Source organism: Enhydra lutris, unplaced genomic scaffold (assembly GCF_002288905.1).
Source record: "Enhydra lutris kenyoni isolate GAN:26980312 unplaced genomic scaffold, ASM228890v2 scaffoldscaffold8, whole genome shotgun sequence".
Lineage (NCBI taxonomy): Eukaryota > Metazoa > Chordata > Mammalia > Carnivora > Mustelidae > Enhydra > Enhydra lutris.
Window position 1 is genome coordinate 7,408,159 of NW_019154092.1, and position 22,313 is coordinate 7,430,471.

Genomic DNA, 22,313 nt, shown 5'->3' on the forward strand with positions numbered 1-22,313 from the left:
AAAGCAAAAATTTCTAAACATGTAAGGAATGAAGACAAACAATTTAATCTATATATTATCAGTCAATTAATACAGTTGGACTCTTTCAAAGTAACCGCTGGTAGTAAAATAATCTGACCACATTTGATACAGCAATTAAAAGAATAGAAATTAGGTCTCCTATACAATCAGAGCATCTCCCGACGTGTAAAGCAGTTAAAAAGCCCATGTATACTTTATTTTCCAGATACTGCCCAGACTACAATCTACCCGAAAACCAACCTTTGCATAATGCATTTTGTAAAATGCCTATCTAAAAATACATTGTATTTCATAATATTACCAGTGGGGGGAGGGTTCTAACCTATAACACTAAAACCAAATATACATGAGTCTATTCAACAGTAGCCTGTGATACAATCTTAGGATATGAAATTTCACATACATTTATTAAATAGCATCTTATGTTCATAATTTCAGTCATGTCAAATTAGGCAATTTTTTTTTTCTACAAAGTTACCAGAAAAGACACTAAGCTAGAGTCAGGAGAGCAGATCTCCCTGTTCCAGCTCTACCTCTACCTACCTGTGAGACACAGGACAAGTTCCCTTAATTCTCAGAAAGGCCTCAGATTCCTGAACTATAAAAAAGGGGGCTGAAATAAATGAGTTCTAAGGAGCATTCCCATAAAACGGGATTCTGCTAAATTTTTGAGAACTCAAATTTTTCAAAAAATTATAGCTATGAAATATCAAGCTTGATACTTATCATCAATAATGCTGACTTTTATAGAGAGCTTTAAGCCAAGGAATTACTGATTTTGCATTTATGGGACAAAACGCAAGATGTTTTTTCAGCATGCTTTTCCAGTTATCAGAAAGGGAGGGAAATTTTACGACGACTGTAAAGCGCTGGAACAACAGTGAAAACGTTACTTGTAATAGCGTGCTAGTCATGGATAGGCATTACTTGTTTGCTTTTATTAACTTTTGTGCACAAGGCAAGAGGCTTTATAAGATGCCACAGGGTACAATGACACACCACATGTGGCCTGACAAACTCAAAACATAGTCAAAATGAAAAGGCAACCAAAATAACTGTAAGGAATATTTCACTTGTTTATAAACTGTATACAGAGACCTGGGCCTAACACACTTCACTGCACCGCATCAAGTCCCAAAGTCTAGTTTCCCTTTCAGAAACAAGTGCATCGTTTACAAAACTAACACCTATTTTCAGGAATCAAGAGTCACTTATACTCGACTGCCCTTAGTAGAAAAACTGAATATACTGTCTCTGATTCCAAACTTTTCTATGCTAGTACAAGTGAAATAAATGAAGACATAAGACCAAGTGCAAGAAAGAATCAGACCTCAAAATGCATATTTATACTGAAAATGTTTCACATTAACAGGTAGATCTGCAAAGGATAAAGTCATTTTCCACAAAGAAAACTCCTAAGACTTGCTTACTAATTCCAAATTTCCATAATAGAAATTTACTTTGAATGTCAGATTGAGCAGGAAAAACACCTACTTTTAAACTATTATTACGAAATGTTCTAAAATAAAAGGAGTTCTTAGGCTGGTTAAAAAGCACTGGACTAGAACCAAGGAGAATAAGTCTTCCTTGAGAATATACTAGAAGAATCAAATGCAACAGAGCCATAGGGCATACATATAAATGGACTAAAATTATAGTCTTTGTATTCTCATGGGATTTCTTTATATTATCTTGAAGACAAACTATGATCTTCGAAAATACCAAAAGTAGCTTAAAATTTTATCAATCCCTTTCCTTAACAGAATGAGGATTTTTAATTATAAATACTGTAACATCTGAAAGGGTTTCAATGCAAAATAAAATTATGCATCATAAATTTCAAATTACCATTCAGTGGACTCCCTGGAACCCCCGCCTAATGACACGACACACAAACAAGCTATCGAGCAAGAATCTGTTAACAGTTTTATTATTTTTTTTTATGTTAAATACCATGGGACAGGATTGTAAGGATGAAAAAACTCAGTCAACTGCCTCACAAGGGATAAGAAAAATTCTGCCATGATATTAGCAAAGGTAAAGGAGAAAATTTACACTGTAAGAGGCACCATTTCCCCACAGAATACCTCTTGGCATTTCCTGAATGAGTGGGATTAGCAATCTAAATAAATCATATTTCAAGAGGAAACAGCAACAGATAAAATTTAAAGGGATTATTAAAATAACATTTACAAGACTCTGAACAATTCTTGAACTCTTATTAAAACCACAAAGAAAGAACAATTCTTTATTTATGAATTTCATAAAGGACTGAATGTGCAACTGACATCTGCTAGTGATGATCTGGTAATATACAATTTGTCCAGGAGCCGAACAGTTTGTTTTACTGTGTTTTCTAACCGTAAGAGATCATTAAAGGCAAAGCCTATATGACGCTGTACACACAAAAAAAAATGGTCACCGTGGGCCATACTACCAATGAAATGGTAGGTAAACAAATCTTTTTCTGGTCAAGAGAAAAAAAAAGAAATAGCACTCTGCATGCTTCACTCTACAAGATGAACTTCCCTAGAAAGAACCCGATGAAAATGGCTGCAATTACGACAAGAAGGGAAGGAAGAGGACTGGCGACATTATCTCTGAAGGATGCAGCTGAGGTTGATCCAGGTTTATCCGAATGTGCTACCTTTCTGAGCCTTAAGCCTTCATCCTGAAAAAAATATATGCACAAAAAGGTTTTAAAAACAAATATGCATACAGTCAAACGGCCAAGCTACAGCTCTATGGCCAGAAAGCGGATCAGCATGCACGTGGCTGCGTGGGAACAGGGATTAACTGCTAACCAGCACTAAGATGACTTTCTAGGCTGATGGAAACATTCAAACACTGGAGTCTAGTAATGGCTGCACAAGTCTATAAATTTACTAAAAATGACTGAATTGTACACTCACAATGGGTGCTTCAATGGAATATAAATTATACCTCAATAATGCCGATTCTAAAAACTAGAGCTGAAAAATGTACTCCTAAAAAAGTGAAAAATCAGATACGGATATAGTTACACAGAAGGGAAAAATGTCACTAAAATATATTAAGTAAGGAAGAGCTCTGTGCGTGCACTTATTTCCGTGGTGGCCCATGGTATCTTTACACTGTTACCAAAGACCACCAGGAGCAAAGCTGTGGTCCAACAGGGTTATGGACACACTGCAACCAGGGTGCCCACACAGCACAGGGAGTATCTGGCCTAAGGAAAAGACAGGAATTTTACAGGATCTGGAAGAAAGGGGAATTTCAGGATAAAATTTAAAAAGCAAGTGTATTGATGAGTTCAAAGCAGGAGGTCCATGTGTGGAAGGGTCAGCACTGGGTCTCTACTGCAAAGGAGATGCCGAATCCTACTTCTTCAGAAAAACAACAAACTACAACAGCTATGGAATGTTGTATACAGAAAACCCTCCACCCCCCCCACCCCCCATCAGAGGCTATGCCCCTGGACTAGAAAGGGAGGCTACTTCTCTGTGTCAGTGACTCACATCCTCTAGACAAGAGTGGGCTGCTGCTCAGTTCTTACCGGTATGATTTCACACAGCAAAGTTTTTGACAGTGTGATTTTATGGGACAAGGTTTCTCAGTAAGAAAGCAATAGTCACTCAAAATAGAAGGTTGTTATGACACTTTACCAGTCACAGTGTGATCCCAGGGGAAATACTGATACCTGTTACCTAGGCAACTGGCTTTATCTGTGTCCAACATCTCAACCAGATGAATGACAGGACAGATTTTTACTTCCTTAGTGCAAGCTCATTTTTATTTTCTCACAGTGATTTCTCTAGTATGCTTACTAATGCCAAATGAATTACAGAATCCACCTCAGGTCATACTTTTTTATTTCCAATTACTGGATTTTCTGAGGGTTGCTGGGGTTTTTTAGTCTTATTTTTCATTAGTCCTATGTGAAGAAAAAATTATTCTCAATCCCATCGAGAACTTTAAACAATACTCCTAGTGATTCTGATTTACTGGGTCTGGAGAGGACCCGTATTTTTAAAAAGCTCACTAGGAGATTCAGATGAACAGTCTGGATTAAGAAACACAGGACTAAAGGAATAAAAAGGAACAGTGATAAATTATGATGGGTCTTATGCATGAAATGTTAATAAAGCACCTGAAATTGATCCTACAGGCCAGTAGCCTTCAAGGTTCTTTTGTCTTGTAAACAGCAAAACACTCTTTCAAATAACATCTCCTACAAAACATCAGCCAATAAATAAAAAGGAGATACCAGCACCCAAATCTCACCTCTCTCCCTGTCCACTCTTCCTATATTCCAGCCCTGCCCTACTTATGGCATTCCTACCATTTCCACTTCTCCCCTTCCTGCCAAGAAACAAACAGTGGCTTTTTGTCATGCTAAGGAGCCCATCTTTATCAAAGAACAGAACTGTGCCACAGAAGTCATGGCAGATAAAGTAGAGGTAACAAAAAGAGCATCCTTAAAAATCTATGGTGTATGGATATTAGTGTGAAATGAAGATAATCTTTCCACTATCCCAAGAGGTGCTGGGGGCCTCTGAGGGGTACTATGAAATAGGAAGAGATAAACAATTATTTCAACACAGATCAATTCAAGATACAGTGCCTGTGATTCAGAGTATATGTAGTTTCTGTATACATTTAACAGATGGAAGAATCAAATGTAGATTAAGCCCCTTAATTTAGGTTATTTACTTATGTGTATTTTTGTATCATCTACTTTGACGGCAATTTAAAGATATTCAGGTCTTGAAATAATTACTGTCAAGACAAATTATTAATAAACCCCACACATATTCAATTAGTCCTCATTCACCAGTTCATCCATTTATTCACCCAAATGTAAGAATGACTACTATATGCATGTACTATGAATGCAAAGATGAATGAGCACAGGTCCCTGCCTCTAAAGAACTACCGCCCACTAGAGGGAGAAAGACCTCCAACAGACAGGAGCAGTTAAAAGATGACAGAGGTTTCATGGAAACCAAGGAGAGAGCATTCCAAAGCCATATTTCTTTTCTTCTGGGAGGAGAGAGTCCTAGAAAAGGTTATACTGAAAAGATGACAAGAACCAAGGAACCAAGAGACAATCATACATGTATAATGGGTTTATAAGGGTAGGAATGGGATTTCACAGCGAAATCAGTCAGAAGGAAGAACTCAAACTAAAGCAAAAAAGCTATCATTAACAGAGAGGCCTCTTCAGGATACTCTAGTCCAACACTGTCCAATATAAAAATAAGCTTCCAATGTGAGCCACCCATGTACTTTGAAATTTTCTAATAGCACATTAAAAAGGTAAAAAGAAAATGGTAAAATTCTAACAATAAAATTCAATCCAATATAACCAAAATATTATTTCAATACGTAGTAATACAAAAAAAGGTATTTCTTTTGTACTGAGTCTAAGCAATCAATTGGGTGTTTTGCACTTACAACACATGTCACTTCAAACTTACATTTCAAGTGCTCAACAGCCACGTATGTCCCTACGCTATATGGGATAGCACCATTTAAGGCAAGTCATATGACTAGGGCACAAAATGTAAAGGCCATAAAAATGTAAAAAACGAGAGAGGAAGCTAGCAATGCCACCGGCTAGATCACAAAAAACTAGGGCATCTACTAGGAAAGGAACTTGCAGGCAAAGAGAAGCCTTCGTAAAACTAGAGGCAAGAGTGGGGAGCAAAAGCTAAGACATAATAAAATTAGGGAAAATGAGAAATGACCATGGATAAATTTAAAAACTGATGGATAACACAGCCTAATAATATTCACATATCTTATGCCTTCATTTAAATCAACTTATCTTCAAAAACAACTTACTCTCAGGTGTCGATTTTCTTCTGATAGTTTCATCATTTCTCCCTGAAGTCTTTTACATTCTTCCATGAGTTTCCTTGTTTCGGTATCGTTGAGTGAAACACTATGTGGTTTTGGCATGGGTCCATCTTGTTTAGAAGCATTCAGTGGAACAGTTTTGCTAGGTTCCAGATCATTCTGTATTACAAAGATAGTGGCACTTTTTTAACTGACCAAATCTCCTTTAGATTTTAAACAAATTCAAGTTGAAACTCCATACCCTTCTTTTCCAAAAAATCATTTAAATGGAAATTTCTGAGGTTATGATTTCATTAATAAGAACTTTTTAAAAATACCCAAGGTTACAGTCATCTGTGAATAATTTTAGCAGGACTAAATCAATAAAGGTCAGAAAGAGAAGTCAAAAAAAGCACCCCACTCCCTCCTCTACTCCCAAAACTCTTCACACTTACCTCTACCATAGCACTTATCATATATCATATAATAATGTATTTCTGACGTTCCTTCCTACAGTACTTCAAATTCTGGGAAAGCAAGAGTCATTCCTTTCTGTGTTTGTGGATATAGGTGTGCTAAAAACCAGTGCTAAAACCCAGCACTTTGGCCAAGAGTAGTTATTCAATGAAAGTATGCGGAATGACGCCAACCAAAATCCAAATATGACAGTCATTTTCAGTGCTCTGATTCTGTAATTCAAATGAGATTCTGTGGGGGTAGGGGGATACTATAGTAATAATTCCAATGATATTACAAGACTACCTAAGAAAAACTTAAAACCTGACTTCTATTAATGGGAAAAAATACCCAGGATATAAACATAGAAGGGAAATAATAAATATAAACATATCATAGTTTAAAAAAAAAAAAAAGGAGGTGGTAAGGGAGTTAATTACATGTTCTTAAACTCATACATAAATAATTCTTTCAAATCATCACCAACACTGTTTTGCTTTAATTCATGAAATTCCATACGGAATCACAGTAATACTTAGACACTTTTAAAACTGTGAGCCCTAAAACTGCAATTCTTACCAATTCTCACCAAATATAGATAAATATCTAGGGCAGTGCCTAAGTAAGTGTCCCAGGGCCTGTGGTCTAAAGTGCTTCAATGTCCTTTACCTGAATGTCATTTATACCAGCACCTACACCTTAACAGTATTAGTGCAACAAGTCATCTCTTCAACTAAAAATTTACTTGCTAGAAATTTAATATTATTTTTAACTGCTTTATTCAGATATAAATTCTAACAAAAACATTTCCAAAACCAACCTCATGGCATTCCACAGAACTCAATAATAGGTTACACATCTACCACACCATCTCAGGTCCCAAATTTATGTTAAGTGTAAATAATTGTTAGTTCAAGGGGCAAAACTAGTACCTCTTATGAAGGGAATGTGATTTCACCACTATGCTTACACCCATGTAAAAACAGTAATGTTATAATGAGGTTCTAATGTACAACACTATACTATTTGACTGTCAACATTCAGATTTTTTCGTTTCTCTTCAGAAGCTTCTCAGCTGTGAAGAGTTTTAAGAAGCCCGCTTCTAATTTCTTTCTCTGAGTTGTCCTCTTACTAGCTTTCTTGTTCTTCACCCTATCTTCCCCTATTCTGACCAATTCCATCTCTATCCGTAAAAATCTGTTTCAAATATATTTTGCTCTCCATTAATATTCTTTCTTAATCCTCCTCTTAATAGTAATTAGAATTCATTTCAAAATGATTTTTCAAGTGTGCTCCAATTCCAACCTAGAACAAGTCCAAATTCGTAAAAAGAGAGCAGCTCACTGTCTTTCTCTATAAAGATGAAAGCAACAGTCAACAATATGGCAACTAAGGAATCCTCAGGTTCTGATTATGAAATTGGAAAAAAATATATACTCAAAACCAGAAAGCTGACTAAAAAAATCAAGAGGCGATACATGAGGCCAACAAGTGAAGATTAAAAAAAACAAAAATGAGAAATCATCAACTCCTCACAATTAGCTTATTTTTAAATGAACTCTTGAAATTCCAGAAAATTCAGAATTATCAGAGGGAAACTACCCATCTCATCAACCCAACCCAAGTGTTATTTATGTATTACTTTCAATATTTTCTCATATGCACATTTTATAAAATCAGCATACACTAACATTTTCTTCTTTATCCATTTGTATGTTCATCTTTTAATTATCATTTTAAGTGACATGGTATGTCATTAAATATTCTATTCTGTGCGTAAACAAAACTACTTAACAATCTCACTCTTCTTAGACATTTCATGGGTAGCTTCCCACTCTGGGATTTTAAATAACATGTCAACGAATATCTTCTTATGGTTGACAGAATTAGATTTTTCTTTTTCACTGAAATTTTTTTTAATGTTATATTCTTTATAACAAAAAGGAAATGTCATAACCAATTTGTGAAGCATAAACATAAAGGCTAGAACGCAAAAGATACAGTGAAGCTTAAAAACACATTTCAACAGTGAGTCAAGCAGACATGAAACAAGTTACTTGGGAGTACACTTCTGTCAAGTACTATTTAGGCTCCCTACAAACCAGTCAACATACATAGCAGATGCAATGAAATCTAATTTATTTGTGTATATTTAAAGTATAAGCATATATAACCTAACTTAACCGGGGGATAAAAGGGGGAGTTAGGCAGGGGGCTGAGTCATACATATAGTAACCATCTGAAAAGTCTGAAGGGAACACTAAGGCTGCTGAGGCTTTAAATGCATACTTCCATTCAGGAGCTCCATTACTGAGGTTTGGCTCCAGGAAAACAGCTCATTCTTGAGAGCTGCTTTAGGCTGGTCCAGAAAGAGGAAAGCGGTCGTTCTGAGAACCATGAAATAAGCAAACTAGAGGGATTCAACATGCTGTGACTCTTAGGAAACTGATGAATAGTAACATTGTATTACATTAAATTTCCACTGCAACTAGAGTAAATGGGAAGGTCAAGGCCACAATATCAAGACAAAAAAATATTTCACAACTTGTACATTTTCCACTATTTTATATTATTTAGCCTATCTGCAATAATCCCTTTCCATCCATAAACTGAACTTACTTCTTTATTCTTCTTTAACAACCATCAGAATTTCAATTCCAGTATTCTAAATTACCCGTTGGGGGTAATTAGAAAACCAGAGCAAGGGATTGAAAACAGAAGGGACAAAGCAAAATGTAAGGCAAAACAGGTTTTTGCAATAAAGCCTTGTGAAGGCCAAGCCTTGAGCTAAGGAACAGAAGTATGAGGCTACATTCCTGTGACTATAATGAGTAAGGGATGTAAATGAACATGAAGGCAGAGCAGCACCTAGTTGGCTCAGTCGGTGGAGCGTACTACTCTTGATCTTAAGACTGTGAGTTCAAGCCCCACACTGGGTGGTAACTTAAAAATAAAATCTTCAAAAAAGATGTTTTAAAGTCTATAAAGGAAATTATGACTAAAACTAAGGGCTGTGGCATGAAATTGTTATAGGCATAACTAAGGCCTTGACCTAGGAAGAGATAGTATTTGAAAAACAAGGTTACTGGAGACTTAAAATTTCACTCTTAAAAAACCAATTTACTGTTTCTGTAGAATCATGATTCCCAGAAATAAGTAACTAAAATAAAAGTATCAGACATTTAGATAAAGATCAAATTTTTTTAAGCCTCAGTTACATATTCTCTGGAACACTAAATCAAAGTATAAGCAAACTGTTCAAACTGTAGGGTTCCTCAAGTATACAGTAAGCAAAAAAATGGTAAAGGGAATCTATACAGCACCCATTACACCACCCAGAAGTCATTACTGACATGCTGTCATCTTAAGTAGATGTTAAGCACACACATGTACACGCACATGCACATGCATGCACACGCACAAGTTCAACTATGACCTAAGACCTTTAGGGTTTAACCACATATTCTCCTACCCTGGGGCACTGTAAATAATAATGATAGTTAAAGAGGGGTTACCATTATCTGTGTTTGATAACAAAATAATAATTCCATTTATCTTTTTTTAAATATATATGAACAAATACTTGCCTGGAGATCAATGTTTGCCAGCTCCTACCTTTACTGCTATACCTGCTACTCTACTCAAATAAGCTCTTAACTCCTTTTTTAAAGAATGCTCCCAAAATCCCAATGACAGAAAAAAATCATACCAACTTCATAACTTCATAATGTTCACTCTTAATTTGTCCTGCTCACTGCTGAGATTTTAAGTGCTCAATTTGCTTTTTTAGAACAGAGAATAGTTTCTGTGCCTGATTTTTAAGTGATCTGTGGTTCTACTGTATTTTTTAAACACAGCTGAAGATTTCAATTCTATCTACTTCATATAATATACTCATAATATATGTGCTAGGTAAACTACATTAATATAACCAGTAACACTAGAAAACTCCTATGGCTGTTAGCTCCCTAAAACAAACCTTCTGCTTCTCCTGTTTGAACACACTGAGTCCCCTGGGATCATTCTTCGTATTATAACTGCCAGTTGTTGGAACTGTGTTGTTGATGCTGCTTATTGAAGTGACAGCTGGAGCAGTCCCTGGTGGAGTTATACCCTGAGGTGGCATGGGAAACATATTCTCAGATTCACATCAAACTGATTTCTCCTGCATGTACTGGGAATGACTAACACAGAAATCATTAGGCTCTTAGACATTCACATTTTATTCTATAAAAACATATTATATATAAGATATAACACTAATAATAACTATGTTAAAGCAAAAAGTACAAAAGTTTTCATAGCTTTTTATATTATTTCCCAAACAATATGCACTATGATCAATTTGCATTATGCTAATTAAATGTATAAATCTTATTAAATTTATGCTCGCCTCATGCTATCCTAAAATGAACATGTTCTAATTTTGTAGCTCTGATTTCTGTTGCTAATCAATGCTTGTCAATATCTGAAAAGCAAGCACTTCATATTTTCTTATCTTTGGTAATACTCAACCTGAAAAATTTTAAGTTAAATGAATTTTTCTCTCTTGAGATTCAACAAATACATTATTTTATAAGCCTCTCCTGTACTCAACAACACCCACCCCCAAATGCAGACACACACACACAGCCCCCCACACACACACACCCTTTCCCAGGACCAATAAACTTAAAAATGCATATAACATTCTAGTATATCAGTTTCTCCATCGTTCTCTTCCTATCTTCTCAAATTCCTTTAATACAGGTGAAAATAATTGGATACCAAAATGTTGATACACCCTTTAAAATAACACTTTGTGATATTCAGGTCAATGTATATAAACTATGAGAACTCCATTTCACTTAATAATGCACTGTCCCCAATCTGTTCCTTGTCTCAACACAAAACAATGTGTATATTTAATCATAAAGGTTCTTTGTATACATAAGACCACTGAAATTCCTTGTTGACAACCCATCAGTCAAGATAAATTGGTATTTTTTTCCTAGAAAATAATATGTCATCAACACACATTAGGATGGAGGGCATAAATAAAATGCAATATATTTTAAGAAATATGGAAAATTTCAAGTAGAACCGGAGGCCTCAAAATAAACAAAAAAAAATTTTTTAATTGAACACAAAGAATTAAACAGGTGATAAAACACCATAAAATAACAAGTTAATTAAAACCACATTCAATCCTGGAAAAAAACACTACCACTAAATACACATTAGATTTCATAATACAGAGTTGATAGTAACTAAAAGAGCTAATAATTCCAAGAATACAACTTTGCAAAAACAGAGCAGTCAACACTTTAGTATCATCTGCCTCCAGCTCTCAACAGCCCAGGGAACATGCTGAGCGGCACTTGTTCCTAGTACTGAACACAACTCCACTGAAGACTCTATGGGCCATTAATTTACTGACATATATCCAAAAACCTGCTGTTTCCCTAGGACTAGAGCGACCACGAATTTTAGTATGCTTAAGAACAGTATTAGTTAATGCTTGGTCTTGGAATAATTATTAATAGTACCTCCATTTATTTAAAAAAAGGGGGAGGGTTTCCTGGAATCCTAGATCACTCCATCTGTGATGCAAATCAAAGAATTATTTCCCAAAAAGAGCCCACTCTAATGATGATTCAAAATGTTAGAACTGTTTTGGAAAAAAAAAAAAAAAAAAGATTTCTTTAAATTATAAAAATTTTAAAAGCAAGAACTCAACCACTATACTTCTAGACCTGGCATCTTTTTTACCCTGACAACCACATAACTTCATTGTTTTGTTTATATGTTCAGTATCAAGGTTGTTGAAGAAATCAACAAAATAGTAACATATCCTTTTCTATAGTTCTTAAGAACATGTAAATACCTCAACACTAACAGCATACCTAAAAAGATCCAGAACCTCAAATAGGTTAAGATACACTTACCTAACGTAATTGAATTAAACACCTATCTACTTCTTTTGGGGGGAAGATGGGTGAGGAGGACCTGGGAGCAGGAGCGAGAGAGTGGGATGGGGTGGTTAACATAAGCCCAATTTCTCTCAACACAAACATTATACCTAATAAACCTAAGAATGACAAAATAACATTACTCAATCCTAAATAAATTAATGAATCTAAACTATAGTTTCTCAATTTTGACCGTATTGATGTTTGGGGCAGATAATTCTTTGTTGTGAGGGTTGTCTTACCCACTGCCAATGCTCAGCAATATCCCTGGCCTCTACCAACCAGATGACTTTAGAACCTCTCCCTCCTAGTTGTCACAACCAAAAATGTCCCCAGACGTTGACAAATGTACCCTCAAGGGCAAAATTACCCCTGGTTGAGAACCACTCATTCACCCACTACACACCAACAATCACTAACTTCACAAAAAAAAAAAAAAAAAAAAAAAAAAAAAACCTGACATCATATATTGAGAATTTATCACCACCTACAAAGCAGTCTTGCCTCTCCCCGCCTCCAGTGAAAAGAAATCAAAATCTAATCAAACTTCTAGATCCAACTTTAGAATATACCAAAACAAGAAAAATTAAATGACACCACAAGGATGTAATCGGCAAATCTAGTCTACAGGGAAAGTCTACAGGACAAACTTAGTTTCTTCAATAAAAATCTGAAAGAGAAAAACAGAAAGGGAATCTATAGATTAAGAGATTCAGGCAATGTATCATCCAAAAAGCAGTATGTGAACTTTATTCTGATCTCAATTCAAAAAAACTGCAAAAAAAATTTTTAAATGACATTTGTGAGACAAATTTGAATCTGCCTACATAGTTTGATATTAATATTATAAGCTTTTGAAAGCTTGTTGGCAAGGATGCAGAGAAAGGGAACCCTCTTACACTGTTGGTAGGAATGCAAGCTGCTACTGCCACTCTGGAAAACAGTATGGAGGCTCCTCAGAAAGTTAAAAATAGAGCTACCCTATGACCCAGCAATTGCACTACTGGGTATTTACCCTAAAGATACAAATGTAGTGATTCAAAAGGGCACATGCACCCCAATGTTCATAGCAGCAATGTCCACAATAGCCAAACAATAAAAAGAGCCCAGATGTCTATCGATAGATGAATGGATAAAGAAGATGTGGTGTGTATATATATATACAATGGACTATTACTCAGTCATCAAAAAAATAAAATCTTGCCATTTGCAACAACATGGATGGAACTAGAGGGTATTATGCTGAGCAAAATAAGTCAATCAGAGAAAGACAATTATATGATTTCACTCATATGTGGCATTTAAGAAACAAAACAGAGGAGCACTGAGAAGGGGAGGTTAAAATAAAACCAGATGAAATCAGAGAGAGAGAGACAAACCACAGGCAACAAAACTGAAGGTTGCTGGAGGGAAGAAGGGGTAGACGGACGGGGTAACTGAGTGATGGGCATGAAGGGCACAAGGTGGAATGAGCACTGGGTGTTATATAAACTGATGATTCAATGAACTCTGCCTCTCAAACTAATGATATACCATATGCTAATTAATTGAATGTAAATTAAACTAAAAATAAAAGGCTTAATTACAGTATTGTCAGTAATTTTTTCCTTTTTTCAAAGTTCTTATCTTTGAGTAATATATATCAAAACAATTCCAGATAAAATTGTATCTTGTTTTGCCTTACAACAATACTGTGAGATGAAAAGTGAGGGGGCTGGTTAGATGAATTAAGATTAACCATAAATTGATCATTATTAAAACTGGTCATGGGTTCACAGGAGTTCACTGTACTTTCCTAAGTGTTTAAAGGTCCTCCAAATAAAATGTTTTAAAAAATCATTATCTTTAACACTTATTCCTTACCATTTAATCAGGTAGTAACTACACCACAAGTCCAAGCAGTTCAATTAACGGAAATACACTCTGTAACTAGTTCATCTAGGCTCAGAATCAGTCTCTGGTGTACTCTGAAATTATACTGAATAGACTTTGGGTTCCTAATAATACTTGCTCTGAAAAGATTCCAGGGCCAAACAATTTCTGCTCATGCTCCATGGTATAGGACTCCAGAAACTCCGTTCAGTATTTATTCAAGCCCAAAACCGCTTTCATGGATTACTAGGTGCCATACCTGTATGTATGTACACCTGCTACTCTCCTCTATGGGGTGCTTAAAATGGCCAGGCATAACTATCATAGCAATATCATTTCCATCGACTTCCAGTTTGGTTTTTTTACTCTTAATCAATAATATCAGATACTTGGGTGAACCTTTTCAGAGTATAATCTCAAACTGTCTGCTATACGGAGTATAACAGAAGTCCAGATGAAAGACAGTCACAGCTCTAACCATGTTAATTAAAGAAACGTAAAAGATGACATAACCCTAAGTGAGAAAATATCCAGATGCATTTCTACTCAATTTTACTTCACAGAATATATCCAAAGAAAATGAAAACACTACATCAAAGAGTTATCTGCATCCCCTATATTCACCACAGCACTATTTATAATAACCAAGACAAGGAAACAGCCTAAGTGGCCACGGACCAACGAATGAATATAGAAGTTCTGGTTAGGAAATCCTGCCATCTGTGCCAATATGAATGGACCCCCAAAGGCACTATGCTAAATGAAGTAAGTCGGAGAAAGACAAATACTGTACAATCTCATTTATATGCGGAATCTAAAAAAATAAAAAATAAAAACAAACCTATGGAAAAGGAGATCAGATCTGTGGTTACCAGAGGCAAAGGGAAAGAACATGGGGGAACTGGCTGAAGGTGGTCAAAAGGTGTAATACTTCCAATCATGACACAACTTAAGTCCTGGGGATATAATATACAACATGATGACTATACCTAACACAAGTATATGGTATATTTGAAAGTTAAGACAGTAAATCCTCAGAGTTCTCATCCCAAGGAAAAAAAACTTTTTTTCCCTTTTTTATATCTAAATGGCATACTTAACTAAACTAAGCAAGCTATTAGCTTTCTGGCAGCACAGGCAAAAGAGAAAGTAAACTCCAAACGGGAAGCATCAATATGCCAGTGAACGCTCACTTTCTAGTAAGAACATACGCATTCACATTTTTTATTTTTGGCAAATATTTCAACATTCCTTTAAAAGGGGATTAAAAGACACAATAAAAATTACCACTCAGGGACTCTTTCATTTCAGCTTATTCTAAAAGAGTAACAAAATAATTGACTACAGGTATTTATCTAATCTGTGAATTTCCTTTTCAACAGGGCAAATAGCTTCCAGATCAAGGCAACAGTCATGTCAGAGTGCAACCTAACTGTACTCACCATTTCTATTTACCCGTATTATTTTATATATTAAGTCACCAAAAGGAAAAACCTACTTAGCTTTTTCAAGTCCCTCCAACAAACCACAGAAAAAGATTAAAATCTGCATTGCAAAAGAATAGGGTTAAGTGACCGCAACTCATTCTATACATTCAGACAACTTTCTAACTGTACACATATATTCCTCAGTCTTTCAAATTGTATTTGCCTGACATTAATCAAAAAGCAACACAGAAATTATTTACTAAGAAATAAAATCAGATGGATTTTGACCAAAATCAACAGTAAACAAAATACCTGGGAATAGGCAAACTTGGAATAAACTGCTTTCCATGTAAATTAAATCTTTTGTCCCCAGGCTACGGGTATACAGTTGTCAAAAAGTGGTTTATGCCTATTATTTAATTGTATTTATGCATGTGTGTGTCTCATTCTAAAGAACTTGAACTTATTTAAAAGTGGCAAAAAAACTGGGAGAATTAAATGGTTCTTCTCCATCATGAAGACTGTATCTGAAAGTATTTTTCTTCTTGAGTGGACAAAATATTCTAAAATGAAAAAAGCATATCAAGTTCTTTTTAAACCTAAGTAAGCACTGTGTCTTAAAATGTGGAATAGCATTTTCACACATTCCCAAAAGGCCAAAAACAGAAGCAAAATTAATCTCAAAGTAAATGAGAACTTAATAGCTCCAATCTTCTCCCATTTTCCTACTTACCAATTTATCATTTTCATTGGGCATTTCAAATACACATCTCAATTTAGAATCCATTAATTCATCAGGTTTTGCCTCTTTCCACTAAAAACAAACAAAACCAACATGAGACAGAGCAAGTTTAACTGTGACAAATAGGTTTCACACCTCAAGGGACAACCAATAGGTTTCACATCAGGGGACTGAGGCTGTTTGGAGCAGAGGTGGAGTCTGTGGCTCAGGCAGGACACAGAGCAGCACTCCGAACTGACGACCCTACTCCTCTTATCTGGCAATATAAATATAAATATATAATCCTCAAGAAACCTACTATCACCATCTGTTAAAATCACACTAACATCTCTAGAGACTGAAGGGCTTTGTTCCTCGCAGTAGCATTTCTAAACTGTTTCTAAGAAATACTATTTCAAAATTCTTTCATTCTTGAAATTAAGTCAGAATTATCTATAATTAACAGATTTACGTATTTTTAAATTAAAAATTAGCTTTCTCAAATAAGGACTGTACAAAACCCACATTTTCAACAACATACCTCAAAATAAATTCCATTCCACCGCTATACTTACCACAGCTTCCATATCTGAAGTGTTTGGTGGAGCAAAAATTGTCTGTACCATAAACTTGTGTTTACTCTTCTCATTGGGATCATAGTCAAAAGGCTGTAGCATTACTAAATAAGAAGAAAAAAACACATTGCTTTGTTTCTTCTGCATTTGCTTATCATCCCTACTACTTAATTAACTAATATGCAAACTTAAAGAAAACCAGGAAGGGTTCAAGAAACCTAATCCTGGATTGGTTACATTAAGGATCCAGAATCAACTTTATGGTTTCCAACTATTTTAACAACCAACAAAATAAACAGCTACTTAAAAAATAAATATAAATCTATGACAGCCTCCTCTAAATTAAAGTTTGGGAAAATTTTCAAAATGTTGCCAACATTAACTATTATAATACCTATAAACTCAGATTAAAATCTAGTAAACTATTAAAACCAGTTGTAAATATAAGGCTTCATTTGGTATTTAGTGATAATATCTTTTAGAATCAAACAGCAGGGATACATAAAGGAGAATTTAAAAGTTAACTTCAAAACTCAATACATTTTCGTGTTCTAATAAAACTAATATTTCAAAAATAGATTTTAAATATCTATTCAAGAAGTTTATCAATCTGTTTAAATCTCATTCTAAGAAAACAAAGTATAGGGGTGCCTGGGTGGCTCAGTTGTTAAGCGTCTGCCTTCAGCTCAGGTCATGACCCCAGGATCCTGGGATCAAGCCCCACATTAGGCTCCCTGCTCAGCGGGAAGCCTGCTTCTCTCTCTCCCACTCCAGCTGCTTGTGTTCCCTCTTTCACTGTGTCTCTCTCTGTCAAATAAATAAATAAAATCTTAAAAAAAAAAAAAAGTATATAAGGAAGAGGTATACTCTGATCATTTCCAGAAGCTTTCTAGCATCCCAGTTATTATATTCAAATTTTTCTAAGCACTCAAGATTTTCAGTAGCCTTTAAAAGAGGATTTTTAGGGGTTCCTTAGAACTAGAGGTGATACAAAACTTTTATTAAATTTATATTACAAAGACTATAAGAACAAATCTATAGTTACACAAAATATATATACATATGGTATTGTACAAATTATTCCCCTAATATGTAAATGATTTCTAAGATATATCTTTTATACATGTATATCAACACTTTCAAAAAGACAAATGCAATTAAGCAAATGTGAGAAACAGCAATTACATAAGAAAATCCTATTCTAAGTGAATCTGAGATGTCCATAACTCCCATCATGGGTAAAAAAAATTTTGAAGGGGCAAATACAAAGCAGAAAAAAATGCACAGGATAAATGCTTCGGAATCCACATGAAGCCCAGTGAATGTCCATTAAATGCCCTCACTAAGCCATCACTGCAGGGTCATCAATGGGAATTGAATAAGAAGAAAACTTAAAACATGACTGATTGTGATTTTATGACAATTATATTCTAAGTTATTGCAGACCATATAAGAATTAAACAATCTTAAAAAAATAATAAATATGACAAATTTAAAGAACCCACAAAACTAAGTGATAAAGAGAAAAAGGAAAAAAGAAAGGAGTATGTAATACAAAGTCAATCAAGGAAAAGTTGCTAGAGGAAGGAAGCACAGTTTGAGTGACTACTTATAAAGAAACGCAATACACTAAAAACTGAAGAGCTAAATTCTAACTGGAGAAGAATCTGCGGGCAGGCTACGGAAACAGTAACTAGTGTGTCTGGAGTTTTTAATATGGCAGATGCTCAACAAAAGGGATTTATGAAGACAGAGTTTTGGAAGTACAGGTTGACCTCTGTCCAACATAGGGACTTAACATGTAACATGCAGTTGAAAATCCACATGTAACTTCTGGCTCCCCAAAAACTTAAGTACTAATAGCCTATTGCTGACCAAAAGCCTTAATGATAACAAAAACGATAGATTAACACATATTTTCCATACTGTACATATTACATACTGTGTTCTTACAATAAAGTAAGCTAGAGAAAAGAAAATGTTAAGAAAATCGTTAAGAGGGACCATATGGATGCCTCAGTCGGTTGACTGTCCAACTCTTGATTTGGGCTCAGATGTGCTCTCAGGGTCATGAGATCAAGCCCCATGTTGGGCTCCAGGTTCAGCAGGCAGTCTGCTTCTCTCTCTTCCTCTGCCCTTATTCCCACTCACACACACTCTCTCAAATAAATCTTTTAAAAGCAAAAAAATCATGGAGAAGGGTGCCTGGTTGGCTCAGTTGGTTGAGAATCTTGGTTTTAGCTCAGGTCCTGATCTCAGAGTCTTAAGATCAAGCCCTGCATTGGGCTCTGCACTCAGCAGGAAGTCTGCTTGAGATTCTCTCCCTCCCCTGCTCAGGCACTCTCTTTCAAATTAATAAATAAATCTTTTAAAAAGAGAGAGAGGGGGGCACCTGGGTGGCTCAATCAGTTAAGTATCTGCCTTTGGCTCAGGTCATGATCCTGGGGGTCCTGGGATCGAGTTCCCTGCTCAGTGGGGAGTCTGCTTTTCCCTCTCCCTCTGCGCCCTCTTAGCCCTGGCTCATGTACATGCTCTCTAATTAAAAAATGAAAATAAATTTTAAAAATCGTAAGAGAAAATACACTTACAGTACTGTATAGTCTTTATCACAAGAAAACCCACATCTAAGTGAACCTACACAATTCAAACTTTTAAGAAATAATAATACAACAGAACTTCAGCAGTTTAGAAATTTCCAAGATAATGTCATTCTGAATAGTTTTACGGATTCCTAAGGGTCAAACTAGATGCACCAAGAAACTATTTTTAACCACATGGATAGAAATAATTCTATTTTCTTCCAACTTAGCTAAAAGGCTTAAAGATTTAGAAGGCAACTTCCAAAATGCATGTACTCATTGCTTTATCTTCCTTCCCATCGTCTTTCCCATGAACTTGGACAAACACAAACACATTCCTACCCGGCCACCATATCACGTTACTCACTAAAAACATCTCTTCTAGGGCCAACTAGCTCTCAGTTTTTGGCTATACCTACTGATGGAGGATTCAGGGTCACAGAGAACTTTGAATATTGTTAAGGAGTACTGTCTTGGGAAGTCTGATGAAGAAAGAAGTTTAGAGAGGGCATTAACTACAGCAACAGCAGAGACCCCACAGCAGGGGTCAGCAATCCATATACAGAGTGAACCAAGCATATTCCCTGGACTACAAGTAAACATAAAAGGGAACCAAAAAACTAAACTTTGGCATTTATAATGAAAGGTAGAAACACTCATCTAATTTGCTACAATCAGCAAAAAATAGGCATTGTACATTTTTAAGACTTGGAATAACACTTGTATAGCTGCATGCAACACGTAACAACAGCTAGAGATCTGAAAAGAATGATCCATCACAAAAATGATGTCATATTTCAAAGATAAAATAATAAGGGCAGCGAATATGGTACTGAGTGGTAGAAATAAAGGATATAAAATATTTAAAATGACAATTATTGTTTACAAATTGACCACAGATACCCTCAACCCCAAGATAAGGGTATGAAATGTTCTGCAACAGCTGGCATATAGGAAAAGAAAACCAAAGGACAGGAACTAAGGCAAGCCAGAATAACTTAAAAACTATTTCCCTCCCTCCCTCCAGATGAAACCCTGTTAATTAACACCAAATTCAACATAACCATAAAAAGGTCAGAATCCAATACCGTTCAAATTCAGAACATGATTTGCTACCTGAAACAGTCACAGTCAACCCGGGGTCAATAATTCCACTGTTGGGCCTCACGCAGTACCGACGAGGTGCTGTAGTCTTCACTTTGAAACACACTTTTCTATCAGATGGATTTCGCAACTTAAGATTTGTAGTGACTACATCTGTGAAGGGGCCTGTAAGGTTTAAAAAACAAAAACAGAAAAAAATCTTAATTGGATTCACACATATAAACCAGAATTCAAAACTGAATATATATACCCTCAATTTTATTTAAAGTATATACTGAAGTCTGTGCACCTAACTGTATCAAAAACTAACAGTATTTTTTTCCAGGTGGTAGACTTACAAATAACTGTCATTTTCTTCTTCATTCCTTACTATATTGTATAAAATTTCTATAGGAACACGTATTATTTCTATCAAATAAAAAGTATTTTCAAAGTTTTGATTATGAAGTAAGCCCACAACTATATTCTTACAGTGTGCTTTTACCACATTATTGAAGAGATGAGATTTTTCCAGTGGTCTGCAAACCAGTGCAGGTCTTCAAATCGATTTTACCAAGCAAATTCCATTTTATAGCAAAAATCTCTTTATCTAAAGATACTACATCTAGTGACAATAGTGTTCTTGCTTCACACCTCAATTAGGTCTAATTCATTCACTCATTCATTCATTCATTCATTCACTCATATATTTGTTAAGTGTTTCTTATAAGCACTATGTGAAATGTTCTAGATACAAAGTTTCTAAACTTTGTTGATAAACCCAAACATGAGATTACAAAACAAAAAAACCAGAAGGGTAATCTACTCCTACTTGAATTAAATCAGTCCTAACTAGTATAACCTCATTTTTTTTTTTAAAAGAGGGTAAAAGAAAGATTACAGCCATTTTTTATCTTGGCTGAAGAAAAGCCTGTAAGACATTATGTAAATTAATTCAGACAATAAAATGAGTATCTTTTACTTTGGGCAAAATACAAACTTAAAGGTATGATCCAAGAGGAAGCAGGGACTACACACTTCTAACTAAACCAAAAGCAATTTTAAATGGCTTTCAAAGCAATCAGTTTCAAGTTATATTTTTTAAAAGCAAAAAGGGTAAAATCAAAGACAACTATTATAGAAACTATCTTTATCTAAAGAAACAAAAATAAGCATGACTATAGGCAAACCTTACAGCATGGAACCCAGATTGAGAAAATTCTTCAACTCTACCAGATTATTTCCCATTTACTTGAATACTGGAAAATCGTCTAAGACAAAGATTTGAAGGGGAAAAACAAATAACAGTCAAATGAAAAGAGGCATTCAGAACAGTGCAGGAGATGAAAACAGATCTGCCAAGGAAAAAGACTCCAAAGTTAAGGTCGTTAAAAGGTAATTATTCCAAGTCCTAAGGAATGAAATGATCTTACTCTACACTCAAAATTTAAGTTGTAAAGTATTTTCCAACAAAGATTTAGAACTCCTAAGAGGGAGAAAACAACAGTAGAAAACACAAAGGCAGAGAAACAGCTACAAAAAAATTAACGAAAAATAGCTGTTTAAATCAACAGGTATGCATTTTTTTTTAAGTATATATACAAAGTATGATCTTCTGAACAGGTTGCTTTAATTATATGGTAACATTAATCACTCAATTTGTGTATTATTTTACCCCCTTTACTTCTTCAATACCAAATGCTTGCATTTTTCCACAAGCAGCTAATTAACAACTCCACCAATACTATAGCATAGGAGGTAAAAGGAACAGGGTAATCTGTCCATTTTGCACTCGAACCCACAATATC

The 22,313-nt window shown here is 35.2% G+C and overlaps 1 protein-coding gene across 2 annotated transcripts in view; it reads right to left on the minus strand.

Moving 5' to 3' along the window:
• Window positions 1-1,924: 1,924 nt before the first annotated feature.
• Window positions 1,925-22,313, minus strand: part of LOC111142474 (VAMP associated protein A) — a 39,834-nt gene continuing 19,445 nt past the window's right edge. Inside the window, exons 2-7 of one of the 2 annotated variants that reach the window (XM_022495660.1) lie at window positions 20,539-20,691; window positions 16,844-16,947; window positions 16,281-16,361; window positions 10,277-10,411; window positions 5,848-6,021; window positions 1,925-2,692 (exon numbers count right to left, since the gene is read on the minus strand). In XM_022495660.1, the coding sequence (XP_022351368.1) occupies window positions 2,534-2,692; window positions 5,848-6,021; window positions 10,277-10,411; window positions 16,281-16,361; window positions 16,844-16,947; window positions 20,539-20,691 (806 nt within the window). In that variant the 3' untranslated portion in view covers window positions 1,925-2,533. The remainder of the gene's footprint in view (window positions 2,693-5,847; window positions 6,022-10,276; window positions 10,412-16,280; window positions 16,362-16,843; window positions 16,948-20,538; window positions 20,692-22,313) is intronic. The other variant, XM_022495661.1, reaches the window with a different exon arrangement.